This window comes from Drosophila subpulchrella, chromosome 3L (assembly GCF_014743375.2).
Source record: "Drosophila subpulchrella strain 33 F10 #4 breed RU33 chromosome 3L, RU_Dsub_v1.1 Primary Assembly, whole genome shotgun sequence".
NCBI classification, from domain to species: Eukaryota; Metazoa; Arthropoda; class Insecta; order Diptera; family Drosophilidae; genus Drosophila; species Drosophila subpulchrella.
In genome coordinates, this window is record NC_050612.1 from 8,239,723 (window position 1) to 8,262,425 (window position 22,703).

Genomic DNA, 22,703 nt, shown 5'->3' on the forward strand with positions numbered 1-22,703 from the left:
GCGAATGGCATTCGCAACACGTGTGGCTGGTTTGGCAAATTTGTGAAATTTCTGGGCTTACAGATCTCAATTTGTAAGCACTCTCTAAAAGCTTTTGCCATATAAATAAAGAAGAATATATTTCGAATTACTAGAAACTGCATGTTCCACGATGAATGACGATAGCCACAAGTACAGCGACGCCGAGGAGGACGAAGAGGAGCTGCGGAGTGTAAGCAAAATAGTTATTAATGGCCAATGAAATCATTTAAAATGTACTTTTCCGCAGTCCGAATGGGTAAACGACTTCAAGTCCCTCACAGTGAAACACGAAATCTTCAAGGACATCAAACTGACGCCCAAAGAGGCCAGCGATGACTTGGCCCAAGTTATAGAACCCGCCAACGAGGAGGAGGATGAACCGGAAGACGAGGAGGCCGAGGAATACGATGAGGAGGACTACGACGAAGTGGGCGATGACTACGATACGTACGAGGAGGCCTACACGGGCTTCAACAAGCTCCATGTCCAGCCACAGCTTACAAACGCCAGTGGAGGAGGCTCCGGCGGAGGGTCTGGAGGATCATCCGGTGGCACACAACGCGTCAGCAGTTACCAGCCCAATGATAAGCTGCTGCGCCGATACTCCGCCCGCATCAACGTGGAGAAGTACGATCCCACCACCAATATGAGCGCCCAGGCCGCCAACCGGCTGGTGAACTTCGATCGGCGAGAGAGGACACAGGTGCGCGACAAACACGACAGGGCCACCGCCGAACAGGTGATGGATCCTCGCACCCGGATGATTCTCTTCAAGCTGCTGAATCGCGGCCTGATACAGGAGATCAACGGCTGCATCTCCACTGGCAAGGAGGCGAACGTCTACCATGCTGTTTCCAAGAACGGGGACGAGGAGTTTGCCATCAAGATTTACAAGACATCCATTCTGGTTTTCAAGGACCGCGACAAGTATGTGTCCGGTGAGTTCCGCTTCCGGCACGGCTACTGCAAGCACAATCCGCGCAAAATGGTGCGTACCTGGGCGGAGAAGGAGATGCGGAACTACCTACGGATGCGTAACGCCGGCGTTCCAGTGCCAGAGCCGATCCTGCTGCGCTCGCATGTCCTGGTCATGCGTTTCTGCGGTCGCGACGGATGGCCCGCGCCAAAGCTGAAGGACGTCGAACTGAGCACTTCAAAGGCGCGCGAGTTGTACAGAGATTGCGTGGTCATCATGTGGCGTATTTACAACCAGTGTCGTCTGGTGCACGCGGATCTTTCAGAGTTCAACATCCTGCTGCAGGACGGTCAGCTGGTGATTATCGACGTGAGCCAGTCGGTGGAGCACGACCATCCCCATTCCTTCGACTTCCTGCGCAAGGATTGCACCAACATATCGGAGTTTTTCCGTAAGCGGGCAGTTGCCACGATGACCGTGAAGGAGCTGTTCGACTTCATCACCGACCAGACCATCACTGCGGAGAACATGGAGGAGTGTCTGGAACGCATCTCGGAGCGGATTAAGGACCGTGACTTTGACGCCATCTCAGCTCAGGAGAAGATCGACGAGGCTGTGTGGCAGAACACCTACATACCCAAGCGCCTGGACGAGGTAGGTTTTCTTAGTTTGTACCTCATCCAAAGAAATTTTACCAACCAAGATCCTCTTCTCAGGTTCGTCATTTCGAGCGGGATGTGGCCAAGGCCAAGCAGGGAGTGCAGCAAAATCTCATCTACGGCAAGATCACAGGTCTGACATCGGATCTGGATGTGCAGCAGCAGCCAGACGTCCTTGAAAATACAACCGGCAAAGAGGAAGAGGGTAGTGATGCCCATACGAGCGGAAGCGAAGACGAGGATTCGCAGGATAACGACAACGATGACGATGCTAGTCGGTTCAAAAACTCTGCAAGACCGCGGGAGGAGTCTCCGGAGAGTAAAAAGGCTCGCAAGAAGGCCGTAAAGGATGCCAAAGCCGAGCAGCGCAAAGTCAAAGTGAAAAAGCACGTGAAGAAACGCAAGGAGAAAATGGGCAGTATGAAGAAATAAAACTGTAAATAGTAATAATATAGCAAGGAGTTTAAGTTCTTATTATTTGATTCAAATTTTAACTTAAGCGCGTCGTAAGAAAAAGCTTATTAGAAAGAATATTTAGTTTTCAATTCTTAAATATGCTTGTTAATGCTACCTTCAATGCTGCCGTTTTATTTTGAATAGTGTTTAACTTTTTAAAGCATTTATGAACCACTGATTCACAATTACATAAATGCAATGCAACCCAAGTTATGATTATTTCCTCGTTGTAAATACCAAATATCAAATGGCTGTGGAAATGGCACAGCTATTTAATTAAATCAACATGTAAAATACTCCAGTTTTAATACCATTCAGCAGTACACACATGGTGGTTTGAAATACTTTAAATATTTTTCCGCTTATTGAACTAATTTGTTTTATGAATGAATTTCTTACGCGAGCGGCAAGTTCTCACTTACTGATTTCAGTTCCTCTTCAGAATTTAACTCTCTTAAGAACAACCGTGAAATGGCGAGAAATTATTCATTAGTTAAAGCCACTCTAGAATCGAAATTGCTACGGATAGATTCAGTAGGATATATCACTTGGGACCGCAATGTTGCTGCGAATTCTCGTCTTATATTGGAGTTTGTCATCGGGAAAAGTGGCAGAATCCACGGTGACGCCACTGCGATACAATCTGACGATCCTCACGCACCTGGGAGGCGGTGGTGCTCAGAACCGATATGAGGGAATCGTATCCATCGATTTTGAAGCGAAGAAGACCACTCGTTATATATATCTCAACTGCCGCGACCTAAACATGTTTGCCGAAAAAACATGGCTATTGCGTTGGGCCAGCGGCAAGAGAATCAGCGCAACTGATATAAAGAAAAATGCTAAAAAGCCCAACGAAGTCACAGTAGTTATCAACCTTCCTCTCCGACTTGGCGAGACCTACACGATGCACATATTCTATACGGGCAATCTGAATAGGCCGCAGAAGTACGGCTACTTTGCCGGCCATTACGACCAAACGCCTCAAATTTTCTACGCCCTAACGCGCTTGGAGCCGGACTACGCGCCCACCGCGTTCCCCTGCTTCAATAGCCCACTCCACCGGACTCCCTTCAACGTGACCATGGTGCATCATCAGAAATTCGTTGCCCTCAGCAGTATGCCCGCCATAAGGGAGACACCACAGTAAGTAAACCCTGTAAAAATGCGACTAAAATGATATTTAAGTGTTATATATCTTATACTTGCAGCGATGAGATTAATGACTATGTGTGGACGACATTCATGACTTCTCCGCCGCTGGCTACCCATCAGATCATGTGGGCTTTGCACCGCCTGGATAAAGTTTCCAATAGCGTTACGGCCACTGGAGAGAAGGTCACCATTTGGGCACGGTGGCAAGTAAAGGAAAAGTTTGCAAAGGCTGCGGAATTAACAACGAACCTACTCAAAAACTATGAGACCTTGTTCGGACTTGCATTGCCGAATGGGCCAGACTGGGGTGGAAAGTTCGATCAAGTGGTGCTGCCGGGATACACGGAACTGTACAGCGGCAAGGGTATGATGGTTTACGGCGAGGAAGAGGTTGGCTCCAGCCAGAACACACTCGAAAGTCTTGAGGTAACGCTGGCGGAGCTGGTGGCGCGCCAGTGGAACGGACTACTGGTGAGCGCCTCCGACTGGGATGCCTCGTATGTGCGCGACGGCATCAACAACTATTTGGCCTTCCAGGTATTGGCCAGGGACAACAAGGGGGAGTACAACAGGACCTTCCTTCTGACAACCCGTCTGGATGTCTTGAATTATGATTCCCAGACCGAAACAAAGGCCCTCGCAGTCGATGTGAGGGAGATCCGTCACAACAAATTTCGCAAACACAAGATGTGCCTGCTCGCCCACATGGTAAAATTGGCCATCGGCGATAAGGCGTTCTTTGAGGGACTGCATGAGTTCTTTCAGCGGTACTCCGGTTCCTCCGCTTCCACCAATCAGCTGTGGGAGCAGTTGCAACGAGCGGCCCGGCGCAGTCACCAGCTGCCCATGGGTGTGGTCCTGACCACTATGATGGGGTCATGGCTGAAGCAACCAGGATACCCCCTGCTTACCGTCCTTCGCAACAACAGGGATAACAAGGTGACCATCACTCAGAGCCGCTACTATCAGAAGAAAATGAACATCGTGTCAAAGGACTGCTGGTGGGTGCCAGTCGTCTACATCACCAAGAACATTTCGCTTGCCCAGGTTGAGTGGCTGGGCTGTGTGAACAAGAAAGCGGAGGTACTAACGTTAAACAACGTCGTTGATTCGAATGAGTGGTTGCTGTTGAATGTCGATGCTGCAGTCCCTGTTCGTGTCCTCTACGATCTCTACAACTGGCGGCTGATCAGTGAGGCTCTGCTTCAGGATTTCTCCCAGATCTCGGAGCTCAGCCGTGCCCAGTTGGTGGATGATGCCTTGAACCTAGCCTGGTCGGGTCAACTGCCCTATAAGGTCGTCCTCAGCGTGATCAAGTATCTTTCGAAAGAAACCAGCATTGCTGTTTGGCAAACGGCAGTTACTAATCTGGAGAAGTTGCAGAGCATCATGAGAATGAGCACTGGCTATCGAATCTTTAAGGTAGGTGTACGCAAATTTTAAATAAAAAAACTCGATTGCATAGCCCGAATGTTTAAAATGTATCTCTCATTTCTAGCTGTTCATGCGGATTCTCATTGAGCCTTCTTTTAAAGCAAACTTCAAACCCTCTTCCGGGAAAGCCAGGACCGATACAGCATCGAAAACCACGACAAGTCCAGATACACAATCAAAACCCTCGACTGGTCCTGACACACCGTCGTTGTCGGGGATCATGTACCGGCTGGCGTGTCAGTTCGAAGTCAAAGAATGCTTGACTGATGCTCAGAAGCAATTTCAGAAGGCGATGGACCAGAATTCCACCTCCTCCATTCCGGAGGAACTGCGGGAGACCGTGCTGTGCAGGGGCATCCGCACCGGCTTGGAGTACCACTGGCTAATGGTGCGAGACATGTTCTTTGAAGCCGTGAAAGAGAAGGAAAAGGGCGTCCTTCTAAATTCCCTCAGCTGTACTACGGAGTATTGGGCGATGCAAAAGCTGCTCGGTTGGGCCCTCGACTTCGACAAGGTTCCTAAAACGCTAACAGTTAGCCTCCTGACCGCCGTCTTGCGCACCCCCCTGGGTTTTTATGTGGGCAATCAGTTTCTGGTGGATAAGATGGATGATTTCGTGCGCCGGTGAGCATTTCAAGCATACTCAGGGCGACTTTGAGTAACTCCTAACCGACTTTTCAGCTTCACCAGCAACGATCTGAAGTCGGTTCTGAGCCCGTTTATTAATGCAGTGACCACCAGAGACGAGCTTGATGCGCTGCAATTCCTTATCAAAAAGAAGCTGAAGTCCACGACGAGCTCCAGTCTAGCTGCCATGCTAGAGCCTGGGTCGGACAGGTTGCACTGGCGGAAGTATAACTATTTTGACCTCCTTAACGCCATTAAGAATATTACTGTAGACAAGGATTCAGAAATCAGTTCTTTATGGAATTTGGCCTAGAATAGCATTTTAGTTAAGTATTTGTTTTTTATTTTGGGTACAGCCGTCTTCTAGATTGTCGCCCATTTAGAAGTACACAGTACATAACATGGAATAGCGCAAACTTCATTTTTATTCTTGTACATTTCGAATTTAAACCACTTTAACCACTACATCTGTATAAAATGCTTTTGTCTTTCATCTGCAAACAAAATCGGGATTGTCGGGTTATTTTGCTATAAACAGATTGCGAATATTAGTCGTAGATTTTCTACATTTCCGATCTGTTTGCAGATTTTTGGGTACTTAAGGCGTCAATTTATGTGGATCGGACCTAACTTAAGGCTAACTTAGAGCTAACTTGTATCCTGTCAGGAGAACAGTGCTTAAGTATGTACAAAGAGTATCTATCTGTATGTTTAAAATCGAACATCACAGTATTGACATTGACTACAACTAGGGAATAAGATTCATCTTGAGTATTGGTTGGGAAATCAGGCATAGCAACGCTTTCGCAGGCTAATGTACATCATCACTCGGAAGAAGAGCATCAGCATGGCCAGCAGTCCAAACTGGTGCAGCATAGACACCTTTTCCACGTCCAAGAACTTGAGCAGCACGCGAGGATCGCTAAAATGGCAGTATATGTCATCGCAGTCGAGCTCCTCTCGCTGGAATCCGAAGACGGCCAAAATTAGAGAAACCACGCCAACGCGCACGTAACTGAACTTCATGAGCAGTTGCATTCCGCCCGAGATCTGCGGCGCAAAGTCGAACCCGTACACCGCCAATCCCATAAGAGGTGCGATGATCATCGGACCCACCACACTACCATTCTGGAACGAGAGAGGGAAGGTTGTTTTAGCCCAAAAGTATACCTCATGCGTGGATTTATTTAAGTTTTATTGCATGTACGAGTATATATTACAATTCTTCTGAGATCATAAAGGGTCTTGAAAACTCACCGTTATGCTGAAAGTGGCGCCAATAGCCAGGCCCATTCCCTCGGCTACTAAAGAGATCATCAATCCTACGGCCACGAAAATGCAGAAGCGCCAAAACTGTTGGGGCAGTCCGGACATATAGTAGGTGACGGCCATGAAGGTGATGTTGAGTAGCACCTGAACTGGCAGTCGTGACACCGTCAAGGCCATATAGTACGGTGTTAGAGTATACCAACGGTTGAAGGTCTCCTTCTTGACCACCTTTACCTCGGCGGGATCTGTGGGATAACAAGTGTTTGAGATGATAATCCATAGCCGAAAAGAAATACACTTACAGCTCAGAATGGGCACCATCACCTGGGTGTAGACAATCATGAGGACGGCTCCGATGCAGAACTTAAGATGGTCGAACATCCGTCCACCTTGGTTACCCAGTTGGAAAAATATCAGGCCAAAGAAGACACCGCACAGAAGGTGGTGGAATAATTGGATGGTCAGGGCCAATCGTGCCCTCGTTATCCGCAGCAACATCACCCGCATAAGGACCACAAATTGTCGTAGTCCAGACACATCCCGCCGATCCGTATTGAGGCGTCTTGAGAAGGCCTTCACTTGTTCCAACAGGGCACTGGTGCCTCCAATTAGCGTGCCATCCGTGGAGGCTGCACTGCCGGCGAAAAAGGCGGGCAGGAAGGGGCGCTTCTGCTGCTCCACGAACATCGTGGTGACCGCCTGCTGAGGTGCCAGCGGAGCACCCAACTGGTCCGACTGACTAGCGACATAGATCAGCTTGCCATTTTCAGTCAGGTCGCTGAGAGCCGGGACCAGGTGACCATCCTCGGCATCCACCAGCTCGATAACTGCAAAGGAATTTGAAAGATAATTTTATTATTTTTCATAAGAGCGGAACTGATTGAGTTTATACTCGAAACTCAATATCTGAGTCATTTAGAATGGTCGGAACGATCATATGGTTTATTACACCATATGAAACAGTATATTTACTGGAATAGGAGTTAGAATCATAAATTATGTATCTAAATGTAAGCTTAAAATTCCCAACAGAACGGTTTCCACCATCTTTGGAGGATCTCAAACCTTCAAAAATGTATAGTTAAACTTTATAAGGACAACTCACTGTAATCCGAAGGACTGTAATGTATGGGACAGTCGAGCTGGGCCAGACGCAGGAAGGGAATGGTGGCTCGAGGACTGCCTTGGTAGACGCAGTGGCCCTTAGCCAGGACGTAGATGCTATCGAAGTAGTTGTAGACCGTCGCCGAAGGTTGGTGGATAGTGCAGACGATGGTCCTACCTTCGCGGGCCATCGCCTGCAGCAAGCGGATGCACTGGGACGCCGTAACTTCATCCAGGCCACTGGTTGGTTCATCCAAGAAGAAGATGTTAGGGTTGTCCACCAGCTCCAGAGCGATGGACAATCGTTTCCGCTCCCCACCGCTCAGCTTTTCTGCCGTCACATTGCGCCGGTGATTCAAGTGAAGATTCTCCAAGATATCTGTCATGATCTCTGCCTTTTTGTGACGCTGCTTTAGCTTAAGGTCGCAGGCGAGATTCATTAGCTCCTCAACAGTCAGCAAAGTCTGGTGGTGGTCGTCCTGAGTGATATAGCAGGCATTGTCCCGCTTGATCTTTATACTCCCCGTGACTCCATTGCGCCTGATAAGGATTTAAGATAAGATCCGGTTAAACATTTACTTTTTTAAGCACCACAAATACTTTGTTATCAAATACTTTCAAGTATTTTCAGTTTCCCATATTTGTTGTTTACTTCTAGGTCTCTATTTTTTTTCCTTGGATTCTCATCATGATATAATAATTTATTTTAACGACAACAAAACCCTGACAACCTTTTTAAACGCAATTATTTCTACAGCGTAGGTCCGTGACTTCGCAAATTCTGAAGCTCTATTTAGAAATGATTTACTACATACATTTTAGGAAGCGTACGATTCAAGCAAAAATGCGTCATTTATTGTGAAGGTCCGGACTGGCTTCATGTTACTGGAAACGTTAGTTTGCTAACCTCCAGCCCCGCAAACCCTACAGAACCCAGTTGGCATTTCGCATTCGAGTCGGAATCAAGTCAGCAAGATCTTGGCTTTAATCACCAGTCTGTTAGGCATATAACCGGTTAGATTTCGGCTCCCCAAATGATATAGCTTTTGTTTTGTTACACTTGAGTTCAAATGACGTTGGGAACATAACGTCGGCTGCAGTCGAGTCTGGTTTGGTTTATTGTTCTCACCTGAAACCCGAAATCGCATTTAGCAAACTGCTTTTTCCGGCTCCCGAGGGTCCCATAATGGCCGAGAGTTGCCCGTTCCGGAAACTGCCGCTGACTCCGTTCAGAATGTTACGCTCTCCGGTTACGCGCCCTAAAAATAAACGATTTAATCAGTTATTAATCGGTGTTACAATTATTATTAAAATTAAAAGATAAAATTGAAATAAGTAATATTCTTATTAACTAAAAAAAATGGAAAACAAGTCTTATGGAAATCTCTTTTCGCTAAAACTAGAGTGTGCTAGACACTTCGAAAATAATCAATGCGGTTAATGAATCATATAAAAACAAAAACAATCTGTGTTTAATATATTCTATGTATTACGCATGAGCGTTTACTTTTCTGGTTTATCTGGAACGATTGGCTAATAAGATAATGATATTATAAAGGTTGAATAAATCAAGTTTCATTTTTTATATGATCCAACATTGGGAATTGGCCAAATCACTTCCCTTTCATTAAAGTGGGGATTCAAAGTTATGCACATCTAAGAATAGATGAGATCGGTAAATATAGCCTGAGAACCAAACAAAACATTTTTAATCATTTTCGTGTCATCGGTTGGCAGCGGAAAGATACCGAAGCTGACAGATGATGACTTGAGGAGACTGGCAGAAGTGAAATCAGCTTCCGCCGAGTTCCAAGGGTTTGCCTGAAACCCTCAATTATGCCTGTTCCCACTTGCATAATTTATTCCAATTATAATTTGGCTACGGTGTGGAAAAATAGTGATCGCAGGAAAGTTTTTAGTGCTGAATCGCTGGTCAAAAACTATATGTCTTCCATACTTTCACGGCTATTACTCATTATCGCAATACGAACCTGACCTGCACTTTTCACGATCTGTCAGTCTCAATTCACAAATGAGTTAATGTGTGCCAATGCCATCTCCGTTCTTATCAGCAGTGCAGCCGTTCTATACTATATGGTATTACCGAAGGTCGTAATCGAATAGTGAGTGCAATAATTGGTTCCTTTAGTATGTTTCATATTGGCTTACGATTTCCATAGGTAATACAGAGCAGAAAAAATGGTAAGGATTGGTCTTTTCTTGACACCAGTGTTTGATAATAATGGAACATTTATAATGTAAAATATGTTTCTCGAAATGTACCTAATGTTACAAAGGCGGAAGTAATGTTGAGTAAAATACATAAGCTTATCAAAAGGTTCAGTTACATTTTATTCAAATGTCAAAGTCTGTCTGAGATTATAAACATTGATTTATATTAATAACCAGGATTCAAAGCTCTAATCTGCTAAACAATCAATTCATTAACCATTAACATAAACATTTATTCATAATTTCACTTAAAATTTAATAAATAGATTTTGCTTATAATAAAATTTTAAATATTATAATAAGTGCCAGTTTGTTAGGAACATCTTTTCCTGTTCTGATATAGCAAACAAGTTTTGCTAATGGGATCTTTTTCGGTACATTTTCATTAAAAAACGGTAACTGTTATGTTTCCTGACTACTGAATGTAATTATGTAAATCACAGACCTCTTGCCTTCCAATATCTGACCCAGTTCTCGCGTTCAATTAGCATTCATTGCTCAACCGAATCGCGGTTCGCGAACCAATTTAAGAAGGTCACCGACAAGTCGGAGTCTGTCGCAAATCCTATTATCAGAGCGTGTTTACCAGCGACCGGTCTCCATAAACTAGCCCCATATCAATTAAACGCACGCCTTTAAAGCTTTCTGGCCACCACGTTCTGGGCACGCGCAGCGGTCAGAACCAAAAAATTCAGCAAAACCGTCGAACAATCATGAGTACGTTGGCTTGGCTGATTTATCGGACAGATACCCCTCCACAAACATGGGGCACCGCGGCTCCCACGATGCTACGTGATTCACATAATGAGGCGTGACAATTTGTTGGGAAAATTATATTTCAAAAGATACGGAAAGCTGATTTGCTGTTTCTCGGACCACAAAAATGGTACCTTGAAGTCGAGTTCATTTCCATTTATTATGGTTTGTTTTTACAAAGCATAATACTATATTTCACGATATTAAAGGAACAGATATAGAAATACAAACAAATATTGTTTATCCAGTTCACCCTTTCCCACTATTAGTTTGAAATAATCCAACATTTTTTATCTAAATTTCAGATTTAAATGTCGGTTTTGCGCCTCAAACAAACAGATTCCATTAATTGAATTTAGCAACATCTGAATTCTAGTTATATTTTTGAGTCTGAAGGGGGAAAAGAGAGGGCAGTGCTCCCTGGGACGAGTTCGCTAATTGATGCAATTGAATCGTCTCTACCTAATTAACACGATTCCATATTAGCATGTCAATCGTGTTTGGCCTGAAAAATGCGGCTTATAATGCAACACTCACAGCCAGCAATAGAAGTAGGATCTGCCTTATTCCCTGAAATGTGATTTTAGTGATCTTTGATCTGTTATGTGAGAATGCACCTAGCCCTTATGAATCATTAGATTTATATAATACTGCTGACAGATGCTTTGAGAATGTGGCAAGTTGGAATTATTCAATTTGCACAAAGAGCGTTTGATTTAATTGGTCCTACATATATCTAAGGGGCTGGAAGGTAGCTAGTTTTAGAAATGATTTAATAGTATGGTGGGTGCTAATTAAAGTCAATTGATTTGCCGACCATCAATTATTACTTCCGCACACACAGCTAAAATTAAAATCCAAGCTGAGACGACCATTTGTATCTGTGAATAATAGCAAGGGGAGTATAAAAATGGAAGTAACCCAAAGAGGTATTCCAAGTTAATATACATGCATATATTTTAAGATCTAGTGGTGGTAACCATTTATGATTCAAATCCAGAAGTAGAGTTGCATTCCATTTAATAGGCATACCAACTAAACCCCTTTGACTAACTAAAACCCGGACATTGACTGGCTGAGCAATCCAAAATTGCCCTGGTGACTTGAAAACTTGGAATGGAAAAGCGCGCGCCTTGTGGCGGAACATAAAATAAAAAAACGTGTACAAGCTCTACGACTTTTGGAGGGGAAAATTATTCAATCAATGTTGGGCAATTTTCGCTTTTCACTGTGCGCCAACATAATATTGCTGTTGTGGCTGCAATTGTTGCTGCTGGTGCCGATCATCATGATGATGAGAATGGTGGGATGATGATGAGGTTGTTGATGTTTTGTCGCTGCCTTTGGTCAGCCAACTACTGTAGTTTCCACTGATGCGGGGCACATCGAGGAAGTCGCAATGTATCTGCGATGTGTGAATATACAAATGCATGTGCGGCGATAAATATGTACACTAAATATTAAGCCCACATACTGATTTCTGAGTACATATTTACTCGTACAGTGCGTTTCAAATCGGTGATTGCCCTGAAAACACAATGTTTACTTGACCTAGTGATGAAAATAAACTGTTTTGTTCTGATTAGGTATTTGTAAAACTATGTTTTTACAGTTTAAAAACTCATTAGATTTTAATAAAATTTATACAAGATCATTAGAGCATAGAAAAACCAAATACCAAATTACAAATTATATTTATGCAATGTTTCCATTTTTATCGTGCTTTTTATAATTTTTCATATTTCAAATGGCCCATGTAAAACAACAAAATTAAAAAAAATCAATCTCTTATCATTCCTAATACGAATTACATTTATGTCAGGCACTGTTCTAACTTTTATAGTTCGTTATTGTATTCCACATGGCGACAGCGTTTGGCGACATCTTGCTGTTGACTATGTGTTGCACGTTGCACATGGCGTATAAGCAGTAATTAATCACCAGTCGTACTTGATTTTGACTCTGCAATGAGGAAGCTTAACTTCAGTCTGTAGGTAGCGGCGGAAACTAAGTTATTGGTGAGTAGTTTCGCCAGCATTTCCTCTTCTGTGGAATGCATGCCAAAAGCATTCAATTAACACTTGATTAGGTGCCTCTAAGCCACCGCACTTGTTACAGACTGAAATTGGAATTACAATTGAAATTGCACGACTGCAAAACCAAGGGCATGCCGATATTACTTTGTAGATATTTGATTATATAAGTGTGTTTTAAATATATTTATAGTAAAACCGCATAAGTCCGTGCCTAAATAATGAGATATCCGGTATTTAATGACTTGATTGCCTGTTGATGCTGATAAAGAATATATGCATGAGCTCGATAGGGTCGGAAACACTTTTCTGTCCCTATTGAATACATTAGGTTTGTACAACCCATCAATTAAGTATAAAACTGCCGGATGAAGTTCTTTCAAGTTTTGTGAAATATATTGAATATTTATGACTTTACATAAGTGTTTTGTATAACTTTATAGAATGAGTACAAATTTAATCTTTATTATATGCAAAAAAAAATGGGAAATCACCCCTTTCATTTTACCATTTTCAGTGGACAGCCTAACTACAACTTATGACGAATCAATGTTGTTTCTTAATAAATATTTTATTTTTTTAGAGCTATATAATTATTCTATTATTCTTGCCCTCTTTAAACGATGTATTCTATTTGAATAGAGATCCCATTCCGGCATTATGCAGTTCCAATCCCATTAATTCGGTTCAATCAACCGAAATGAACTTGACGTTCTGCCAAATGCATTGCATTATCCAATCCATTCGATTCTATGTCAATGGCATGTATGTACGACCACAATGTCCGCACTTGGGTTTGAACTTTTGACCCAACAAGGCGAGACACTGTCCAAAACGAAAAACTTGTTTGGCACAACACCTAACGAAGGGGCTATGGCCATAAACGTGGCCCAGAACGTCAGCCATTCCGGCCGAGTGTTTCAAATATAAATTTTGAATATACCTCAAAGCCAATGTAACATGTTAAGCAATTGACATTAGAAGTAGAGGCAGGGAAAAGGGCAAAAGACCAGACCAGCTGGCCCCTACAATTATGGAGCAGTTACTACTTGGCCAGACAACTACTTGACCATTCCATTACAAGATTATTACCTCCGGCAGCGAAAAAACATTGCACACAGCACATAAAACAAAGTCAACTCTGATGTACTCGAATGCAAACAAAAACGTCTGCAACCGAAAAACACATTTCATAGATATATTTGGCATTTTGCAGAGGTTATGCAATGGAGCCATTAAGGACTTGTGTCGTTATAACATATTAACACTTTTAAGTTATGCTTAAATGATAATTAACCTATTAAACTAAATTTGCTCTAACTAGCTCCTTTGCTTAAATAACAAGGAAATGTAAAAGATCATAAAGTGCCAAGCAAATTTGACGGGAAGATAAGTTACCTCAAGACCCTCGAAATGTATCTTTTACTTTAATATACAACAAAAAAGGGCTACAACTTATGGTAAGGAGAAGGTTTACAATTTGTTAACTTAAACCGAGATCATAAAAATGTTAGCTCAGTGCAAACTCGTTTTAGATAACACTAAAAGAGAATAAATTACCAACTGAAAAGGTAACTGTCAGATTTCCTATTATGCAGTACATAAAGTGTGGATTAATTTAAGCTTACTAGTTATACAGTACTTAAAGGGAAACAACTATTTCTGATTGAATAATTAATTATAATTGTATTCTTATGGATAAAGACTTGTCAGCACCTTACCAACTACAGATTAATAACACTGATAAAAAAAATTGAATAGTAATAATATATATCTGCAAATTGAATTTTCAATGTAGTACTATATATTGTAAGAACAATACAATACATAATAAATTGCGGGATTTTATTTTAAAATATTTAAATTAAGGTAGAAAATTAAGGTCGTCATTAAAAACAAAAATTTCGTATTATATTCCAATTATAAAATCTTTCAATTTAATAAAGTAAATAAAAACCGCAATGGATGCACAACAAAGCAAAAAATGTTTAAATTAAATGTGAAATCCTTAGATTTACTACGTTTTTGAAACAGTGTAGATAAAACTTAAAGATCGTGTAACTCACAGAAGTTCTTGCGCTCCTTAACGGTGTAGAAGACATCTTGGAACTCCACATCTTTGGACTGTTTGGCGAGTAGATTTTGCGACTGCTCCATGGTGAATTGTGATGGGTTTTATAGTTTATAGTTATTTAATGCCGCTTTCAAACACTCATATATTAATGAACTACGCGGGTGGCAAGGCAGGTCGACTGTAGCTCCCCGGATTTTCACTGGCGGATTCAGATACGATCGCTCGCTCGCATCTAGATACGTGCGCTGGGTGCCGAATGTGTCATTACCTACCGCACAAAAGTCGGAATTGGTATGGTGATGGGTGCTGGATCTGCTGCTGCCGCCGGGTATTTATTTATATTTTTTACACTTCTTTTTTCTGTACTTTTGCCAGCTCTGCGATTATTATGGTTGGGTTTTTGCTTCTGGCTTTCGGTTCTGTTATTGTTCCTCCTTATGCACGCATGGTCGTGTGATTGCAGATTTATTACCCGTTTTGTTTTGGTCGCACTTGCGTCTTACGCGCTGCAAATAGAGATTAATCATTATAAATAGAAACAAAAGTGAACAAGACTTATCAACATTTTTGGTGGCCTTGGATTCCACACGCCATCGTGATAAAGGTTTTTTTGGGGTAAATCAAACTACAATTGTTGGTCTTTATTTAAAAATATTTCGGAAAGTTAGTCATCATATTGGAATATCCGTGTGCGGCAAAGCCCCGGCAGAAAAAAAATTGTATCCCATGAAATAGGAGCGATCACAGGCCTGTAGAATTAAGCTCGCTCATGGTACAGAAAATTTATGATTACATACATTTCTAACTAGAAACTTGAACTTGACTTAGAAAATTATATGCTAATTGCAACAATCTTGTTCAAGTTCAAGTTGTTTAATTATCCATACGGTCGATGACCAACAGAGGTATAGGCCAATGCTTAAATACAAGTAAAACTTGTTGCTCAGTTAGAAATCAAAGTCTACGTTTGTAGGTGTTGAATGACAATTGCTTATCTTCCTTTGGCGAATGTGCAATCCATATTCTTTATTTTTCACTTTGCCTGGCCTTGACATCTTTCCATTATAGCAAACTGGCCTATTTACATACACATTCGATTTACATGCATATATGAGCAATCAGTTCGTCAGAACCGGCTTAATCTGTATATAGAATATATATTGTGGATGCGACAAAGAATCCCTTGTAACCAGAGGATCATCGGAAACAAAGAAGCTTAAGAATCTTTCCTTAATTAGCAACGTATCCAGGTCGTAAAAGAAACATGAAATGGGAAGCAGTAGCTGGTGAATAATAAAATACATGACACAGATAGTATCTATAGACATTATTAAAAGGATAAGTATTTCCAGAAAGGAAACTCAATAGTGAAATTGTAGAGAAAATCATGGTTACCATTTATTATAACATTTATAAATAAGTATACGGTGCAGTGCGAAAGCCCCGGTTCATAGGGTATGATATGATTATGATAACGAAGTCTTGATCGACAGCACCACCGACAAAAGTGACAGTCTGATCACGAACGTTTCGGTTTCTGGGTGGAGCGGTGTTCATATCGCAGATTTATCACGTTTTCACAGTTGCGATTTGCTTTGCCCGCAAACAATTAAATAAAATAATTACTTTCCACTTGCACAAAATGAGATTTAATTCTACTTAGAGTCTTTCAGTATAGAGGCATCCTTGTCAGTGATTAATAATAAAATTTTATAACATCTGTCGGGGATTAATTTGTCTTATTTTAATGTTAATCGGTTGTTATTTATTATTTATTCAAACATTCCAAGTAGCTAAATCAGCTGGCAGCTATCAGACTTTGAAAACTTTAGAATTTGCCGACTTTAGACTCCAAATTCGAGTTGTTTTTGTCTTATTTACTTTTATAATGCTTTCGGCGTCATCGGAATATTTGACATTAACTGGCCGGCGCCAGTTAAATGGCTAAATACAAACCAAAAACCCGTTCTGGCTTCTGGAGAAGAAACCATTCAAAATCCAGGAGTTCTACGGGATACAAAAAAGAAGGTATACCTATAGGTAAAATGCATTCAGAGAAACACTAATTCGCAACGAGGAAATAAACAAGGTGGTGATAAAAAATTGGCTAATTGAAAGCTTAAATATGCATGCCAATCTACACTCAACTCGCCAACTTATGCTAATTCCCCGTCTACTGGCAGATTTATTTTCTATTCTATTGTTCTATGTGGTGTATTTCGTGACGTCAGGGGGCAACAGAAGCACATCGCTTTGGCTAGACTTTTGACCCCAGACAGCTCGCTTAGCATACAGAAACATTAGCTAATACAGGTATTGAGGAAATCTAGAAACCAGCAATTGGGTTCCACAAATTATTTAAAAATAATTCGTCAATTTCTGACAGATAACTAATGGTTCAAATAAGTCGATGTGTGTAAAAAACCAGTCATTAGTTAAACGGAGAATTTATACTCTTAGCCAGAACATATATGTATTGGAATTATTTATTAAGAACACTTTAAAGAAATCAAATTATCTATAGATTTATATATAAAATATTTACCAAAGGCATTATTTCAAATGAACATTAATAGGTGCAAACTAATTAAATCTACATATTTTTTAGATTTGTTTTTGTGTACTTCGTGTATGCCTTTATATGATATAAGTCCAGATAGAATGCAAATTAATGAAGGGTGGTGCATTATAATACACTTTTCAATAATTATTCCATTGTAACCACGTCACGTAGAAGCGATTCCATACGATTCAGCAATGAACAACATGTACTTTGAGCAAAGTGGTTAATCACCCTTTTATTTTTTATTAATCATTGGTCATAGGTCAGTAACAACAAAAATAGGTAATACTTTAAGAGGGAGTTTAAAAAACAATTAAGTTAACTAGACCTTTTTACCGATGTTATAAAAATCTAGAGTTTTGATTGATATGCTATATGTGACGAATGCTCTTTTATAATAGCTAAATAATAATGATGAGACTTTAGACTGAAGCTTGTATGATCAAATTAAGCTGGGATTCATTGTAATTTGACATCTGCACGTGACTTTTCCACATGAATACTAACGGAAATACGGCGTACACAATATATATTTTATTTAATTTTAATCAAAAACTTTTTATTCAGTTGTGGAAAGATAAACTGCGATATTTTTTTAGGTCGTTAGAACTTCTTAAGAGAATGTAAATTTAGATATAGATATTGAAGTTTATTTAATACACAGCAAAGTACAATAAAAACCAAATCAGCTTTATTGCAATTCCAGTTTCCTACATGTTTAAGATAAGCTACGAAAGTAGGAAATTCTATTCGGCGATACAGAACAAGTGCATTTGGGGCCCGATTTAGATTATTGTATTTCGTGCTGAATCGCCGGCACTTCTTGCGGCATTGTTGCACATCCGACTGGTCAAATAGAAAAGGCTCCCCATTGTGGACAAAGCCAAAACAAAACACAGCCGCAATACAAAAACCCCATCAAAAACGCTTTGTTTGCAAAAATTGTTTGGATTGGCATATGCACTTAAGATTGATTAGATAGCATTGATTTCTTATGTTCACTTCTTACATTGGGTTTTGTGTAAATCTTTTTACAAATTTTACGCGAATATTAGGCTGGATTTAGCTTAGGATAAGACGACGCGAAATTATTTTATTGAAGAGCTGGCGAAAACGCGTCCACTCTCGGCGACAGCGTGAAAACAACTGAGGCTTAGTCGGGCACCGAAGCCGCAGTCCAACGTGTTCCCCAAACACAGGTGGTTAATACAGTACAGAGAGGGAATTGTGCTTACGCCTTTAGATCAGTAAATTAGCATATTTGAAAGTTACAAAATATTCAAAAATGAACAAGATTAAACATTAAAAATATATTGTATGGTTTATTAATTAATCTAATAGATAGATAGCCTCTTTCCACAGATACCCAGAATTTAATAAGTATATTTTCTAAAATGTTATATTTTATTGAAAGTATATACTCTTATAAACATATTCGAAGAACAGATTTTAAAATATTGTCAATAGTTCTTAAAAATACATAGTTTATCAATTGGTCTTTTGTAGTGCACCTTTAATAATTGTTTAAGTAACTTGTTATGCTTGGAAAACTATTACTACCGACCTTAAATTCATAAAATATTTCGGACAATAATAACAAAAAACATAATGTTAAATTTATCTCAATGAAATCCATTTTTTAGAGGAAAAAAGCATACCCTGAACACTTTAAAAATTTTTAGAATTTTCTTGGTGGCAAACTCTGGTTATACACAACGAATATTTGGTTTATTTTAGGCAATAAAATTTTAGTTTTATGAAAAATGGTCTCTACAACAATTACTTAACAATTGAAAATAATAATATAAAAATGGATTCGGTTTAACAAATAAATCGACAACATTGCCTAAGTTCATTTAAATTCGCTTAAAATACGCGCCATACTTATCGATTAAAAAGCTATATAACATCAAAGCTTTCAAAAGTGACGCACGCTCAGAGAAAAAAATACCAAGGCTTAAAAATACCGTACATTTAAAGATAACGTTTCATGATCCGCTATGCAACACTGGGTACAAATTTTAAATATTGTCTGTATCTTTGGCAAATTTTAAAGTGAATTCACCTACTTGGATTGAACTGGCATGAAGGCCCCTTTTCGATTAAGTTGGTCATGCAGTTGAGAGCTTCAAATAACTTTATTGGCCATTCGCTTTGGCGAACCAGTTTCTTGTCACTTCACCAGGTGATAGGACAGCCTTTCTTGGTAACCAAGTCCATCGTGTGTATGTACAAAATAATTACTAAAAAATACAATTCTCTTGCGGCTCGAGACGTCCTGACTAGGGTGAGGAGCTTTGATTTGCAGAAGGAACCTTCACTACACTAGCATTGGATGCTACTATGATATCTGGCAGCATTGCGCCTTTCTAGCCATGTTCTGGCTCTCCCAATGTGTCTGCAAATATATAGATGAGATATGGTGAGTGGTGCGGCAGGACTACGGGTTTAGCAGGTGAAATATGTATTTAAAAAGAGAGTCTGAGACAGTATATTTAAGTGTCCGGGGAGCCATTTAGTCTGAACAACCGCTTTGTTTATTGCCATTGGGTTTAACAAGTGAAGGATGTAAATTTCAAACTGTAGCCAGTGGGGCCGCGGCTCTACAGGTGATTGTTTTTCTGTTGCTGTGCGAAATGAAATAAAATAAGAAACGAAGAATCAAATCAAAATGGAATCAAAAAATATCAAGTTTCATGTTAGCTACAACGAACAAACAAATGTTTAGTAGAAATTGGTTCCTCATAATATCTGAAATTGTCCCAATTGCCAGTTAAATAGTAAAAACAAAATCGCTGGCAATAGGGTTTTTGGGTGAGATAGTGCTCCAATTTAGATTGCTGCTCCCAGTTTCTTGGATTATATAACTTTATTAATTTCAATTTAAATACGAACAAGTCCCAAATAAGTAAACCGAAATAATTAGCAGCGAACAAATATCAAAGTGAGTTCTATACTCTGACTCGTCTCGCGCAGACGGAAGTCCCTCGCAAATTGCTTGTATTTTGGCTTTTCATTAGGTATAGCTACCGTGTGTATAATTGATTGCTTTTCGAATTGATTTTCAGTGATAATTTCCATAATTGGGCTACGAGAGAGTCTACTCGTATAATTCTCAGTGTGACTCTCTTACTGCGCTTGATTTTCATTAAATACGCTTTAATCGTGTTCAGCTGCTCCAAATTTCGTGATCGTTGGAATGCAACGGGCTGGGTCGGGGGCTTTCGTACGTTCTAAGAGTGCTAAGGTTCAGTGGAAATTAGTTTACCCATTTACTGATTATGTCCTGTAATCGAAAAGAGCAGAGTGAGGGTGATGAAGTTCTTTAGCGTTTCGATAGCCATGGGAATTCCGAATGGCGCTCAGTGCGCCCCACTCACCTTGACGTCATCCATCTCGTCATCGGAGGACGAGTGCGATAGTCCATTGTACGTCTTGAACGTCACATTCTTCATGAACGACTTGAGCAGACTGGCACTCAGCTGGCCGAACTTGTAGGGCACCACGGGATCGTAGTCGCCGTGCGCCTGGAAGATCGGCACATCCTCACTGTTCACCTTGGCGCCGGGGAACTGCTTGTGCAGCGGCAGCCAGCAGGACAGGGCCACCACGCCGGCCAGCGGCTGGTCGTACGTCAGTGCCGAATACAGCGCCAAGGCGCCTCCCTGCGAGAATCCACCCAGGACGATCCGGTTGGCCGGAATCCCAGCACTAATCTCTTTCTGAATCATCCCGTGCACGTTGTCGCGGGCCGCCTGAATGCCCGGCTCGTCTTCGGGCCCGCCGATGTCCAGGGTCTTTAGGTCGAACCATGAGGGCATCCGGAAGCCGGCGTTCAGCGAAACGGGCTGTGTGGGCGCCGTGGGGCAGATGACCTTCATGAAAGGTGGCCGAATGGCAGCCAACGCGCTGCTCCATCCATGACTGCAAGAAGAAATATGAATTAATGTTAGGAAACCACATGAATATGTTATTAGAGGTCAATTAAAAATATATGGTTAATTAGTTCTTATAAAAAGTATTGAATCAATTACTTAACTAAAGTTATGCAAATTTTGTACTATACAGAGTAAAAAATTTTTTTCATTTCCTGTATTATTATAAATCATAAAACATTGTGGTGGAAATAGAGTTCTAAAAACGAAATAGCGGAAATGTTTTACTCGATCAAGTCACTTCTAATCTTGAATATAACTTATAAAATATTCCAAATTCTCTTGCGACTTCTAATCTAAAATTTCAATCTGAAACGACCTAACATACATTTGTATGACTTAAGAATTCTGGAATTCTCTGAGGACTTTTAATCTATTATTTCAATATGTTGCATTCTACATACAAACCACTTAAGTGTACTTAAACTTGGGGAATTCGGTTATTCCCTGAGGATTTTGAATTTATTATGTTACTCTGTAGAACAATAAATGCAAACCACTAAGGAATTATATCGACCCTAATCTGAGGAATATGCGATTGGGACTCCTCTTATCACATTTGTACAATTCAAAATTTCGAAATAATTCTTCACAAAACTGAGTTTTTACTTTTGTTTGATATTTGGTTTGAAGATATTCCTAAAGAACCCGGAATAGTTGTTAGTGAGAAGTGATCTTTAGTGCTATTAGTTTGAGCCCCTGTAAACTGAGGCCACCACTTACCCCGTATCACCCAGGCCGTGCATGAAGATCAGCTGGAATATAATGACTGGTTAGGACGGAGGGTTCCGAAAAGGGGACTTCACGGAAGTACTCACCGTGGCAGTTTGCTTGGCCGTGGCCTCGACAATGACCGGCGCAGCCATGTCCGCTTCTAAGTTTAGCCTCTATTTCTATCGGGGACGCACGATTCCAGGTACTCTGCGATTTGGCGACTTGGCCCTGCTTTCGTCGCTCTGTTTTTGCTGTGTCAGCGGATTTCTGCAATGCGTTGGCAAACAAACACTATGTAGTTCGCGTTTCAGTTATGTCACGTTGTAAACGCAAAGCAAAATTAGTAATATTGATTTTACGATAGCGAAATGACAACACATCGCCGGCTCAGGAATAGCTCCCACTTGATTTATGGTGTTCGCCGACACTTGTTTATTGCACACCCTTGAGCGGCAAAGTCTCTAGATTATTTACCAGGTAACGCCGCAAGTCTTGTTAATTTGTTTAATTTCGCTCAACTACGAGAATTCACGTAGCTGCTGACTTCCTAAAAGTTCCGAAGAGTAGTGTGACCCGGCGATGCTTATTGAAAATACCAGCCGGGCTTACAATTAATACCACTAATGAATTTTTTTGATATTTGGTATTAGAATGGTATTTTTCAGTTTCAAGAAATACCATATATTAAACAAATTAATTCTCTTAAAATTCAAATTCATTGTGCATAAAAGGTTTTAAAAAAGTATTAAGAAACA

The 22,703-nt window shown here is 40.8% G+C and overlaps 4 protein-coding genes across 8 annotated transcripts; 2 read left to right on the forward strand and 2 right to left on the reverse strand.

The window, feature by feature from the left end:
* Window positions 1–7: 7 nt before the first annotated feature.
* LOC119552846 (serine/threonine-protein kinase RIO1) lies at window positions 8–2,050 on the forward strand. The gene is made up of 4 exons (XM_037862714.1): window positions 8–73; window positions 135–211; window positions 269–1,591; window positions 1,654–2,050. The coding sequence occupies exons 2-4, from the start codon at window positions 152–154 to the stop codon at window positions 2,026–2,028; spliced, it is 1,758 nt and encodes a 585-aa protein (XP_037718642.1). The 5' UTR covers window positions 8–73; window positions 135–151; the 3' UTR covers window positions 2,029–2,050.
* A 132-nt stretch (window positions 2,051–2,182) lies between these two features.
* LOC119552844 (aminopeptidase Q) lies at window positions 2,183–5,613 on the forward strand. Its single transcript, XM_037862712.1, has 4 exons — window positions 2,183–3,198; window positions 3,264–4,629; window positions 4,706–5,265; window positions 5,323–5,613. The coding sequence occupies exons 1-4, from the start codon at window positions 2,612–2,614 to the stop codon at window positions 5,579–5,581; spliced, it is 2,772 nt and encodes a 923-aa protein (XP_037718640.1). The 5' UTR covers window positions 2,183–2,611; the 3' UTR covers window positions 5,582–5,613.
* A 62-nt stretch (window positions 5,614–5,675) lies between these two features.
* Window positions 5,676–18,439, reverse strand: LOC119552845 (ATP-binding cassette sub-family G member 1). Its single transcript, XM_037862713.1, has 7 exons — window positions 18,309–18,439; window positions 14,729–15,242; window positions 8,771–8,900; window positions 7,643–8,181; window positions 6,840–7,364; window positions 6,526–6,782; window positions 5,676–6,396 (listed from the first exon to the last, which is right to left on the reverse strand). Exons 2-7 carry the CDS (start codon window positions 14,817–14,819, stop codon window positions 6,055–6,057), a joined length of 1,884 nt encoding a protein of 627 aa, XP_037718641.1. The 5' UTR covers window positions 14,820–15,242; window positions 18,309–18,439; the 3' UTR covers window positions 5,676–6,054.
* A 979-nt stretch (window positions 18,440–19,418) lies between these two features.
* LOC119554554 (acyl-protein thioesterase 1) lies at window positions 19,419–22,552 on the reverse strand. 5 transcript variants are annotated; one of them, XM_037865520.1, is made up of 6 exons: window positions 22,423–22,552; window positions 22,053–22,215; window positions 21,958–21,989; window positions 20,680–21,223; window positions 20,568–20,585; window positions 19,419–19,697 (listed from the first exon to the last, which is right to left on the reverse strand). In XM_037865520.1, exons 2-6 carry the CDS (start codon window positions 22,098–22,100, stop codon window positions 19,641–19,643), a joined length of 699 nt encoding a protein of 232 aa, XP_037721448.1. In that variant the 5' UTR covers window positions 22,101–22,215; window positions 22,423–22,552; the 3' UTR covers window positions 19,419–19,640. The 5 variants fall into 5 exon arrangements, with proteins under 5 accessions (XP_037721448.1, XP_037721450.1, XP_037721453.1 ...); XM_037865522.1 differs by having other exon boundaries at window positions 20,568–20,622; XM_037865525.1 differs by lacking the exon at window positions 19,419–19,697 and adding an exon at window positions 19,790–19,926.
* Window positions 22,553–22,703: the final 151 nt, after the last annotated feature.